This window comes from Coenobita brevimanus, chromosome 72 (genome assembly GCF_032717465.1).
Source record: "Coenobita brevimanus isolate Jiangsu-jjx chromosome 72, ASM3271746v2, whole genome shotgun sequence".
In the NCBI taxonomy this organism is placed as follows: domain Eukaryota; kingdom Metazoa; phylum Arthropoda; class Malacostraca; order Decapoda; family Coenobitidae; genus Coenobita; species Coenobita brevimanus.
This window is the reverse complement of record NC_137025.1, coordinates 2,606,039-2,619,867: the sequence shown is the minus strand read 5'-3', so window position 1 is coordinate 2,619,867 and position 13,829 is coordinate 2,606,039. Positions and strand designations below refer to the sequence as shown.

At 42.4% G+C, this 13,829-nt stretch overlaps 1 protein-coding gene across 1 annotated transcript in view; it reads left to right on the top strand.

Annotated features, from left to right (window-relative positions):
* LOC145407200 (uncharacterized) overlaps window positions 1-13,829 on the top strand; it is a 31,691-nt gene that overhangs the window by 1,584 nt on the left and 16,278 nt on the right. The window contains exon 2 of the mRNA XM_080278236.1: window positions 12,204-12,330. Within this exon, the coding sequence (XP_080134362.1) occupies window positions 12,204-12,330 (127 nt within the window). The remainder of the gene's footprint in view (window positions 1-12,203; window positions 12,331-13,829) is intronic.

Genomic DNA, 13,829 nt, shown 5'->3' with positions numbered 1-13,829 from the left:
TTTCCAAACAACTGATACTGAAGGCTGGATTGAAACTTGTTAATGAGGTTTAATGATAGTAATGGAACTTTAGTATGCAATTTTCTGCAGTGTACTGTGGCCATAATAGCAAAAAGAACATACCAAGATAGAAAAGATATTAAAATAGAAAGTGCATACTGTATAAGGCCCTTTTGTAGCTTACAGAAGTACAGTGTACCATATGAGTCACCACCACAGTGCCAAGATGGCGGCTCTGAGGAAGTAGATATCAATCGCAATGATGCTGAGTGCAGCCAAAAGCAGTATAAACTTGCAGGCCCAAGACTTGAGGCAGCTGGGTTCCTCTTTGAGTGAGGGTTGTGTGGTGGCTGCTGGTACACTGATTACTTGACTTGAAGGCTGGTAAAAGGAAGTTAATTTCAATCTTTAGCCAGTTCATTGTGAGGACTCTGTCCTTTGCTGAATAACACTGTCAGGAGATAGCAAGTCTGATATGATATTGAAGTCTCCAGGTTCAGTGAGGTAATAAAAGTATTTTATGTTTTTCCTTTATTCTAGGTATAGCTACCCCACTCTTCATGGGGGCTATAGCCTGTGTTGCAAACTCCCTGATAGCAAAATTGCAGTTAATACTATACCTAACCCTGTCTGCAGCAGAACTTTAGATAAGATTAGATATAGAATAGTCATAATAAAAGCTGTAGGTGACTAGCTAGATCTCACTGGAAAATTTAAATATTTTATTCACAACCTTGAAAATTATTTTCTTAAAGCTGGAAATGAACACATTAATGTTGGAACACACCATTCATCATATTTCATGTAGCTATTTATATTTATTTTACTTCATTTTATTGTAGGCAACAGTTTCTAGGACAATAACAGGAGTGTTAAAAAATTATTGCCCTAAACTCTGATAACTATTTTTTATAAACGCAGTAGCTACAGTATGTTGTGTGTGTGTGTGTGTGTGTGTGTGTGTGTGTGTGTGTGTGTTATGGTTAAATGTAAATGTCTATCCATCTATCTATCTAATGCCAGACACCATTAGCCCGTAAGGGGTGGTCATTTGACTTTGAGTTATTTGTCTTACGTGAAGGGGCACTAACCCTCCACCAACCCACTTGTTGACACGTAGGGAGAGATGTAAATGTGTGTTTATAAATGTACCGTACTGCTTTGGTGTAACTTAATTTGCACAGGATATTATTTAATACTTGTAGTCACATTATCACTGACTACTTGTAAGTAACAAAATCATTAGTTTGGACAAGACACACATACCGGATTGTGTTTCTGGAGAGACAAATTCCAGCTCATGATACGTCTCTTGCAATGATGGGTGCAAAACTATGAAAACTGTATTATATGACCAACAGCTCAGAATACATGCAGTCCTCATTACAAGGCAGAGATCTATCTATCTATCTGTCTGTCTATTGTCAGACGCCTTAATCCCGTAAGGGATGGCCACAAACAAAATCGCCTTCATGTCACCCTGTCCCCTGCCATTTCACTGCCCTGCTCCCAACTCACACACCCCTCTCTCATATTCCTCTCCACTCTATCCCTTCACCTCATCTTTAGCCTTCCTGCCCCTCTCCCCCCCTCCTCCTCACTCACATACACTCTCCTTACCTTTTTCATATAACTGGTACCAGTACTGTAAATTGGGGAAACTGACAGATCAACTTTATAGGTAATAACACAGCTTCAGCAGCAAGTTTTCTCTCATGAATATGAATTTTATGGCCAAAAAGAAAAGAAAAAAAAAAAGTTGCTTATAATGAGGTCTTCACCTTACTGGTATTTGAGAGGGATGCCTTTACATGGTGGCACTGATATAACTGAGCAGCTACACTGCTCAGTTATACAAGCATCTCTCAACTCCATCCCTGCCCCCCAGGAGGATGGTGAATTGCAGGAAAAGGACGGTGTCAGCCTGCACTACACCTGGCTCCTATTCAGATGAACCTGGGGCCACAGCAACAGCTGTATTGTACTGACCTGAGATTGTGGGAGGTGGGTAGTGGCAACCTTCGTCTGGTGGCTGTACGTAAATCCCGCTGCCTGCAAATGCATGCTGGGCTGGCTTTCTGGGAAGTTGGAATTCACTGGTGGAGATAGTTTTTCTGGTTGCTCTGAGGTGCTGAACATTAATGGCCCAGCAAACTCCCCTGATGTTTGTTGCTGTGGTGTCACTGGGGGTATTGTGGGTGTTGAGGGTAGTAATGGGTGTAACTGTGGTGGTATGTTTGGAGGTACCGGTAACTCAGAAATGGGTTGCTGAACAACTGTTTCTTCATATGATGGTGGTGGCACAAGGTTGTCACTGATGTCTGTCATCTGTGGTGTCCCTGTCCTGGTTCCAGCTGCCTCTGCATCCTCCTGCTTGGTCATGCCCTCTTGTTGTTGCTGGGACGATGACTGTGGATGGTGGAGCTGCAGTTGTGATGCTGATAGTTGCTGCTGCTGTACGTGTTGTGGTGCCTGCCACTGCTCCTGTGGATCTTGCCCTGGCCACGATTGCTGTGAGTTTAGTTGTCCTGCATAATGTTGTTGCTGCCCTGTCCAAGGCTGTGGCTGATCTCTGTATGTCTGTGATTGCTCTGTATATGGGTGCATCTGCACTGTATATGGCTGTAGCTGTCCTGTGAATGGCTGCTGCTGTGGGTGTGACTGCATGTGTCCAAACCATTGTTGTGACTGGGATGTCCAGTGTTGGTGTCGTTGATGCCACGCCTGTTCCGAACCCATAGCTCCCTCCTGGCCTGACATCACCTTCAGGCTGAGAAGACAGAGCCTCAGTAAGTCATCATCATTATCATCCAGACCTCTTTTCCAACTTAATGATGGATTGAGGTTACAGTAAGTCACTATGAAATTTGTAAACTGATATTACAGCCCCTTTCTAATATGAGAGATGAGTTACCACTTGTGTATACCCTTTCATATAAGACCATGAAAAGTAGCAGTAGGGTTATAACTTTACCACCCTCGATGCCAGTCCTCACAGTATTGCCAGAACCACAAACACGATCACGGAAGGACAAGGAGAGGGCAGAAACTGATTCCCTTATTTGAATTGAAATTCTTGTTGTAAAAAGTACAGAGCGCTAATACAACAAAAGAAGGTGGTTTATTTATTTATTTATTTATTTGTCATTCCTGCAAATCGAAATCTTAGGTGATGTGGTTGATCATCAGTTTTGTTTGTTGATCTGTAAGCATAGTGGAGGCGATGGGTGGGGCAGGCAGAAGTAGATACATCACCACTACCATCTTCCCCACCACAGACCTACGCATATATTCTCCTAAATTAGGGAGACTTTCTAACACCCCAACCTTACTTGCATCTTTCTACATGGTCACTAATGTTCTCTTGTGATGACGGGAATGGTTTTCTGAATTAGCACCTCTCCCTTAGCGATTCTGCATATAGGCTTCAATATTTTCTTTTCCCATATTTATGTCTTTTAGGTATCAAAAGACTAAAAGCAACATGCGAGTCAATATTGGCGTGCCATAAGAGGGAATAAATTGTCAGGAAGAGTTGCTAGTACAGCCTCCCTAGTCACTAGCTAGCACTCCCCCCTCCTCCCAAACAAGGCTGAGTGTGATTCGTGTTTTCCCCTTGCTGAAAATTGTAATCCGTGTTGCGAAAAATTCTGCGTTAGTGCGTAAGGAGTTTGTGGGCACAGTAAGCAACTCGGACTCAACCCCATCATTTCAGCCCAGCCGACCTTGGCCATACCCATATAAACATTTTGTGCACCAGCGTCGATATTCGATATTACCCTAAGCGTGGATTTGATTTCGTGATATTTACTCGGCCTAAAATATGAAATATAACAATACTGACCCTGATCCTGTGTAAACATTAAAATGTGAAGTTTGGTGGCAGCGAATTAAGTACAGCAGGGACCCCGCAAAGGAACCTCCCCCTCCTACCTTCTGGCAACTACTGACCTTGCGGCTTGCACAGTGACTCTTACAGAACTTATCCCCTGGCATGAAGCATGGTGCAATGCTCGTTTTTCAACATTAATTTTGCTCACTAGGCTTAAAAACTGGTTAAATATATATAGTACCATCAAGGTGAGTGTGCTTCATGCTTGTGGGAAGGTAGCTTACTTGGACGCCCAATATGATTGGCAGTAAAGGTGTGTGATAGGCTAATGAGTAAGGACACCAGTAGACACTAACAATCTTAACGCAACTGAAGCTTACGAGTGAAGGCTAAACTATTAACAAATCATTCGTACACAGCATGCCGCCTAATACATTTGCTACGTTGAGTGGTACCTAAGTAAATTCAGTCCTTCATGTATCTCTGTCTTTGGGGTATCTCTCTCTCTCGTGATCTGTCGTGGAGAAATCACAGCAGCTACTTTCTGCAAAATCAGCTCCTAGAGATTAGATGTGGAAAAAAAAAAAAAAACGAAGTTGCTGATAACATACAGGGCCATTATTCACCTGTGTGTGGAGTACCGTACTATTTTTGTTTTATTTATTTATTTATTTTGGGGGCTCACCACATTTCCTACAACTCAGCCAGACAGTAAAATGCTTTTCGTCTTACCTTGACCCCAAAGACTCAATGGTATAGTCTGTTGCCGAGGTCGGTTTAATTTATTCAATTTTCTATATGTGAGACCCCTGCTAGGAAGAGTTAGGCAATATCTAACCCATCCATCTCTTCGAAGTCTCCAGCTGAATAAAATCTAGGCTGCTTTTCCTTACTAGCTGAAGAATTTTGTTGACCTATACGTTTAGCCTCACATTTTGTCAAGGTCACATTTCCCTGCCATGGAAATTCACACGTGTCGCCCTAGTTCATCTTACATAGTTTTGTAGGTCACTTTTCCTAACTATAGAATTCTGACTTGTACAGATAATCTTACATAATTTTGTAGGTCAGTGGTTTATTGCTGTAAAAAAATATGGAGACTAAGCTTCTTCTGAATTTAGATTTTTCAGTTTATTTTTCAGTTTGGATAAGTGTAGTTTAAGCAGAGAGAGAGAGAGACGTAGTTAAAGAGGATGTAGACCCGTTAAGAGAGGGGGAGGGAAATAAATTGCTTAGGAGGATGTATCGAGTATCCTATGGCAACCAGAACTATTTATCGCGTTTCCTTATCAGTTAGCATCTCAGTGAGGGTCGTCCTCCCCCGGCTCAACCCCTTCAGTTCGGCCACGCATTTTTTGTACAGGTCCGTAAATTGCACCCCTCCCCCCCCCACCCTAGAAACACCTGATAGTGGCTTGAGTATTTGGGGAGGCGGCTCAGTCTGCTGGTGTGGGCGTGGGTATGGCAGTGGGAGTAGACGGCTAGACGCGGAGACTTCAGCGATCCCCACAACACGAGAACCATCCTGTATTTTGTTTTTAGTATCTTCAAGCGATTTTTTTTTTTTTTTTTTTTGGGGGGGGGCGTAGAAGAACCCTAGTATAGAAATTAATGAAGGCTGTATCACACCCCCTAAGTCTGAGCAATCTACGGTAAAATTAGTAAAATCGCCTCGAGGTATTATTATTATTATTATTATTATTATTATTTTTATTTGTGGTAGTAGTAGTTGTATTTTTACTATTAATAGTAGTAGTAGTAACCCCAGGTTCCTGTGAATGTGAGCCCGGTGGACTGCAGGCCCAACTCCCCATTTCCTTCAGTCCACCATTGGTTCATCTTTTGCGTGTCAACAATATTGTAGGTGTTATGCTCTCTCTCTCTCTCTCTCTCTCTCTCTCTCTCTCTCTCTCTCTCAATGACAAATCTGTACCAGGACACATGAAGTTGAATCCAAAATAAATCGCTAGGGAAGAAATATATAACATGCAAGAGAATGTTGAGGTGTTATAATACGTGCAGAATAAATAAATGAATAAATAAATCACCAAGGAAGGGTTGTCAGGAAGCTCCCAACGTCGACGAGAATACGACCTGACTCGACCCCAGTTGTAAATATGCTTTGTTTCTGGTTAGGTTAGGCTTGGTTGTTAGGATACGTCGTTAGGTTAGGTTAGTTTAGGTTTAGTTTAGTTTAGGCTGTTAGGTTAGATTAGTTTAGGTTGTTAGATTAGATTAGTTTAGCATGGGTTAGGTTAGTAACGATTTGTTGGCACCCAAATGAAATAGCAGCTAATTGGATTTTGCACCCAAATGAAATGCAGCCATGTAGCGTGTCTCGTGTCCAATGTGCCCCCTGCAAAAAAAAAAAAAAAAAAAAAAAAATGGATGAGCATAATGGGTTCTATCTGTGTGTGTGTGTGTGTGTGTGTGTGTGTGCACCGAGGTAACGTCGGCGGTGAAACACCTGTGATAAAAATCGTTTTGTCGTTGGCCTTTAGATTTTGTAACACCTCGTCCTCAGCGGTTTAATATGACCTTTGTAGCATCTAGGAAACTGCAGTCGGTTTATTTTCATCTGACGGTACTGCATCACATCACCAAACTTGAATATGAATCTGCTGTGAGGTAGGAATGCGTCTCCTTGGTTACTAGTCAGATCAACATTCCAGTTTGATTTCACGTCGCCATCAAGGGAGCTGAGAGGGGTTGGGAATCTGTTGTAAACATCCTATAGTGAATTATTCCTGTTACACTGAGGCGATTTTATTCAGCTTAGGGCGTGGAATAAGATTGAGGCAATGAAAGCTTCCAAACTTTTTACTCTAACGACTTATTATTCTCTCTCTCTCTCTCTAAACAGAACGTGCAACGTACATGGTTAGTTGCATCACACCCTCTCTCTTTTTTTTCTCTTTCCTTAGTGACCTCCCGCTCTCTCTTCGCTGCTGCCAGACGAACGAAACCGCGTTGCAAATTGTAGTAACACGCATTCCACACCTTATTTTGAACAGGCTAACAACAAACCAACCTTACAATATAACGCTACGTATATTGCCAGCGCTCTATACGTTTTATAAGGCGTTCCCTTGGCTCAAAGTGGCTATTTATACGTATATACACAGGTTCAGGACAGGAACGTATAGCACACCCGAGCGTCTAGGCGGCTTCCTCGGCTGCTCATACCGCTTACGTACGGTAGCAGATTAGTCGGGCTTGTGATGTTGTGAGGTGTGGTCTATGCTTACGTACGGTGGCAGATTAGTCGGGCTTGTGACGTTGTGAGGTGTGGTCCATACTTTATCCTTTGCAGGTTTGTGTATTTTATTTTTACCTTTACTGAGGTAACATAAACTTAGCATCATTTCCCTGGAATAAGTAACTGCATATCGCGTTTGCTGTACCTTGATACCTAAATGTAGGCTGTCAAACGAGTTGATTGTTACGGTAACCAAGTAGACTCATTCTTTTCGTAGCTTCCTTATAACTCCGGCTCCGATTTGCATGCAGCTGTTTGTTACCCAGTTGCTTCAGATGATAAAACTAATACTGTACAGGATTTTGTGCAGCCGCGGTCCACTTTATCGCTGGATGCGGTGTTATGTACTGCACTGTATATCTTATCTAGGCAGAGGTGAGTAACAAACTTGCTCCGACTTTTTTTTTTTTTTTTTTTTTTTTTTAGGGGAATCGACTTTTATTTTTTGTGTAGGGGATCCCTGATGTTTTTATTTTTTTGTGTAAGGGAATCCTGCATCTTCCCATGTCTGTTGTTCCTGCGTGGTAGCTGTAATAGTTATAGGGCTACCATACATCTTTGTTTTCCCTTACGTTATCCTTTTTATTTATCGTCCGATAGGAATTTCTATACAGTATTTTGCTAGTTTTAAAAATAAGAATTTTTCATGCTAATACTACAGTAGTACTGTAGTATAAAATTAAGAATCAGATTTAACCATTTAACCTTGAATGATGGAGATTAGCATGCCAATTCAGTGCTATCCACTGTGTGGTTCACATTTCGTCATGAACCGGTACAATAGCCGCCTTTCCCCTGGCTTCACTTAGGTAAAAGTTGAAGAATTAAACAAGTGATTGATTCCATAACATTTTCAAATAATTAGCAACGACAAATGCAGTGAACAGCACTTGGTACAGTAATAATAAATAGTATAGTATTTTTTTTTTTTTTTATACTCAGGCGCAACTACTACAGTATATTCCTTTTATTCTAACTTTGCCCAGGTTTTCGTAATTTTGCAGATCACGTAGCTTAGCGGTAGAAAAAAGGAACGACTCTTACATCTTTTGCATAGCACTTCTTCCTGACTAGCACCAGTGTATTGTTAATCACTTGCAACAACCCAGATTCAAAACGGAGAGATGGCAAGTTTAAGGAAAGGAAAACGGGTGTAGCCAGACGCTCAGTTTTTCAGTTTTGTTTGGAGGGGGTTGGGACGTTGTGAGTAGATATGCATTTTAAAACGGCGAAATTTTGCACTATTGGCCCAGGCACATGTAGAATAGGACAAAAAAAAAAAATCTATTTCAATGGATTGACTAAACAGCTACGCAAAAGAAATAAAAATATTACCGCTACAATACCGGTTATGTATCCATGTGTGTTAAGTGTACGTTTTGTTCTCGTGTAGCATGTTTGGGGTGAAATCCATTTAAAATTAGGATACAAACAAGGTACATATGATTGATGATGATGATGATGATGATGATGATTATTATTATTATTATTATTTCGTGTGTAGTAGTAGTAGTACGGTAGTAATGTTTTTGTTTCAGTTCAAGGAGAAACAGTAGTCGTGTATAATTTTAACGAGAGGTAGTAACAGAGCTCACTGGTGGACACACAATCAGTAGCAGTCTGCAACAGTAAAAATATAATAATACCTTCACCATACCACTGTCTACTTCAGCTTTCTATTTCACCGTCTGTACCTTTAAATGTATCTGCTCAACCGTCCTGCTAACCGACTTATGACTTTATACTTTAGTGAGAGAGAGGGAGAGTTGAATAATGGATTCCTAGCACCATTTGTCAAAGACCCTATGGCACAAATTTAAAGCAAAGATACAGGAACAGAAACGGGGAAGGTGTCGTTGAAGTGGTCTTGGCGGTGAAGGGGACGAGGAAAGTATGACCAAACGTTTCGTGAGATTTTTCTGTTAAGTACCGTACGCTGAATAGTAAGTAGTGTAAGAACAAAAATAAAATTAAAACGATCATTACCTCGTCGTGGAGAGGTTAGTAAAGGGTGCAAGGGAAATGTTTTGGGGAACGTTTTGTGCGATAAGGGTGATTACTCAGATAAGATATCGCCCTGCTACAGTATTAAAAAAAAAAAAAAAATAGTCCACACAGGAATGATGGAACTAGGATCGATACTTTATTGTAAATGGATTAATTTGGTAATCCTGCGTAACAGTATTATAGGCTTATCCTGCATTCGTTTAGCAGAGAATACACGGCCCTTCAAAAACAGAACTTTTCGTCTTCGTTTAAGAATGGAAAGCCAGAGAGTAACATTTTTATTCATTTATTAACTTCGTATTTTTCTGTCAGTTGTACCTGTTCTCGTCACACTTCGGGGTAGAGTCATTCCGTGAACTGCCGCGTTAATGGACACAATCCCCCCCCCCCCTTCTTCACCACGAGCCTAGTTGATAGCCTCAGACGTGTAAATAGCATTTTGACTGCAGTAGTACCATCCATTACATACAAGACAGACTGTTTTAAAGTTATATCAATGCTGTAGCCTTATCGAACTTATCTTTATACCGTAATACTTAACCCATCCTCCATATCACACCCCCATATTCTCTCCCTCCCCTCCTATTTCTCCCTCACCCCCCTACCACAGCCCTCCTCTTCTGTTATACAGCCACTCTACCCTGCACGCACGCCCTCCCTCTCTCCCTTCCCCCTAATATTGACACCCTTTCCTCCCCCTTAACACTCCTACCCTTCCCTCCCCCAACACCCACACCCCCTCCTTCCCCCAACACCCACATCCCCTCCTCCAACACCCACATCCCCTCCTTCCCCCAACACCCACATCCCCTCCTTCCCCCTAACACGAACTCCCACCCCTTCCCAAACACACACACACACACACACACACACACACACACACACACACACACGTCATGTAATCTATCTATCTATTGCCAGACGCCTCAATCCCGTTCGGGGTGGCCACAAACAAATCGCCTCCACGTCGCCCTGTGTCCCGCCATTTCACTGCCCCGCTCCCAACTCACACTCCCCTCTCTCATATACCTCTCCACCCCATCCCTCCATCTCATCCTCGGCCTCCCCCTCCCTCTTCCCCCCTCCGCCTCACTCACATACTTTCTCTTCGTCAGTCTTTCACCCTCTATCCTCTCCACATGGTCATGTAATCAAGTTTGGTAAAAGTGGAAAAAGACCTGATTGGGATTATGTTTGGAAATAAAACCCTACACACATCAGAGAGAAAGACCTAGGTGTGATTGTCAGTAACAGGCTATCTCCGGCTGACCACATCAGTGAGAAGGTGCGGAACATGTATACACTGCTTGCCAATATGAGAATAGCGTTTACATACATAAATGAAGACATGCTAAGAAAGATAATAACATCATTCATCAGACCAACCTTGGAGTATGCTTCAGTAGTCTGGAATCCTCACCTCAAAAAACACATAGACAAGATTGAAAAGGTTCAAAGGGCCGCTGCAAGATGGGTACCAAGCTTAAGGGATCTAAGCTACGAAGAAAGACTAAATAAACTGAATCTGCCAACACTACAGGAGAGAAGGAAAAGAGGTGACATGATTATGCTATATAAATGCATATCAGGGAAGGAGAAAATAGACATAAATGATTACTTAATGTATGGGGAAGCATCAGCAAGAGGACACTGCAAAAAATTGCATAAAAAGAGAGGTGATAAAGACGTAAGGAAATTTAGTTTCCCAAATAGAGCACAGTGCAATGCACTACCGAATGAAATAGTGTGTGCCAAAACAATTCACAAATTTAAGGATATGTACGATAAATATGGTTTAAGATACGGGACAGTACAAGCTTGACTCATTCCTGTAAAGATACAATTAGGTAAGAACACACACACACACCTCCCTCCAAACACTCAGCCCTACCCACCCTGACCCCCTCCCCCTTTTCCAACTGTACACCCCATTTCTTCCTCATACAATACACCCCCACTCCCCACAAACACCCCCCCCTCTCACCCCCAACACCCCCCCCACCCCTTTCTTCCCCTCTATCACACCCACACACCCTCCTGTCCTTATCACACCTCCCTCCCGGTCTTCTCCCTGCCATACCCCACCCCCCATCACCATCACTCCTTGACCTTCACCTTCCTCTTCTCTCCATCCTTCCTCTTTCCTTCACTCATTCACCCACGCTTCCCACACATCATTTCCCACTGTACAGTATAATACTGTTCTCTCTCTCTCTCTCTCTCTCTCTCTCTCTCTCTCTCCATCCTTCTGTACATCTTTCACACATACATGCCACTTCTGTCAACTCCCACTGATGAGTTCTGTGGCATTACCTTCCACCCCTGACACAACCACTCACACAGTTCAATCGCATCATCTCGCACTATGCTATTTCTCCTTTCTTTTTTTATTTATTTTTTGTTTTTGTTTAATCAGTTACTCCTTTCTTCCTTCTATCCTTCCCACTCACTCCTTTCTTCCTTCTGCCCTTCCCACTCACCTGTTCCCTTTCCTACAGGTTGGTAGAACCTTTCTAAGCACTCTTCCACCTCCTCTTATAGCCTAATATTGATTGTTGAATATATCTATATTAAATAGCCTTGAAATGACCAATTGAAGTGTTGCTTTCCTTTGTACAGTACTCTTTTGTACTCCTCCCTTCCCTATTCTCTCAACCATGTCACCTACCCCAACCGCTTGCTCACCAACTTCCACTCCCAGAAGATGGTGACACCCTCTTCTGGGTACCGTACCTGCTTTTGCTGCTGCTGCTGCTGCTTAATTCCTTCCTTCTCACCTACCCTAAGCATTCATCCACCAGCTTCTATCCCCATAAGATGATAACACCATTCTTTTAGGCACTCTGTATCTACTTCTGTTACTACTACACTTAATGCTTCTATTGCATTGTACAGGTAGTAGTACATCCCTCATTTCCCTCTCACCCCACTCACTTTTTTGCCCACAGGATGGCAGCACCCCTCCTCTCTTGCTGTTGCTACTACTACTACCTCCCGCTTTTCACTCTCTTGCCCACTGGATGGCAACACCCTTCTTCTCTGTTGCTGTTACTGCTACTACATCCTTCCTTTCATACTCTCACCCACTCTCTCTCTTCCCAACAGGATGGCAGCACCCTTTTTCCAGGCAATCCTGAAGAACCTGCCCACCATAATCTCGGTGGGTACAGGGTTGTACTCGCTCTTTACAAAAACCGCAGCCAGCAAGCAGGAGAGCGACAGAGTGGTACAGGTGAGATGGGAGTGGGGAAGGGGCAGTGTTCTCATTTGTTGACCCACTTATTCCAGTGCTGGTGGCTGCCACCAAGTTTGTGGGATGGACTTTCTCAAGCTAAAGCCTATCCATGACAATCAAGTAACCAAACTAGCACCATACCACTGTGTTCTGTTTCACCATCAGTGCCCTTTCTTTGTCCTTCCCTCCCATTAAGCACCCTATGAATCCCTTTTTGTTAACTCACGGATTTTTGAGATGTCATTATAATTTTTTTCCAGTCATTTTTTGCTTACCCCCCAGATCTCGGGGAAGGTATTATAATTTTTTTTTTTTTCTTCCTATCTCCTGACAGTTGTATTTAGCCTGAGGTAAACTTTATGAATTGCAGGGGTTAGATGTAGGCGTATTAAACATCCAATACTGGAGGCCTTTCCTAACTTAAAAATAATGTGGTAGCAGCAGGAACAAAATGAAAAGTACAGTACATCACCTGGATTCAAGAGGCTAATTGTGTTTCCTAGTGCCTCCTCCAGAACATCTTATTTTGCATTTTTGTATGGTGTTCCTATCTTTTTTACACTGACATATTTCTCTTCTTTAATGGCTTATTTTGCTTATTATAGTTTATTGTTCTTTTGTATGGTATTTTAATTTTTGTTCCGACATATTTCTCTTATGGCTTATTTTGCATGTTAGAGCTTATTATTATCTTTTTGGTACAGTATTTGTATTTTTTTCACACTAACATACAGCATTTAAATATCATTCAAGGAAGAAGTGCAAGGTAGGCTCCTAAGCTAACGAGAATATTATATTTAATATTATTTGTATTTGTTTAATACTGTTTTAATACAGAAGCAGTTTGCGAGAAGTAACACTTGAGAAATTTAGTGTTCCCTGTGGAGAGAGAAAGTGGTAAAGAAGAGGTGCCAGGTTGAAATGAAGAAGTAAAGGAGCTTTGTGATGTTGGTGTGGATGTGACTGAAAGTGTTAAGAGAAGTACAGTACAGTACTTTGAGATGGTTTGGCCATGTGGAGGGGATGAAAAATGAGAGACCGGCTAGAATAGTGTATGTGACTGAGGTGGAAGGGGTGAGACCAGGTATGAGGTGGAGTGGGAGAAGAGGAGGAGACCAAGGATGAGGAGTGGGAAAAGAGGAGACTAAAGATGAGGAGTGGGAGAGGATGGGGAGGTCAAGGATGAGAAGGAGTGGGAGAGGAGGGGGGGATACCAAGGATGAGAAGGAGGGGGAAACTATGGATGAGATGGAGGGATGGAGTGGAGAGAGAATAATATGAGAGGGATGTGGGTGTTGGTGAGGGGGCAGCCAAATGGCAGAGGACAGGGTAAGGCGGAAGTGATTGATTGTGGCCACCCTTTACACTACAGAATGAAGTTATCTGGCAATAAATAGAGACTTCTTACTGTTAGTCAAGCAGTACAGTATATGGGCCTTAGGCCCATCATTTTGTAGGCTGAGGAGGTAACCTAGCACCTCCATAGCTGTGCATTT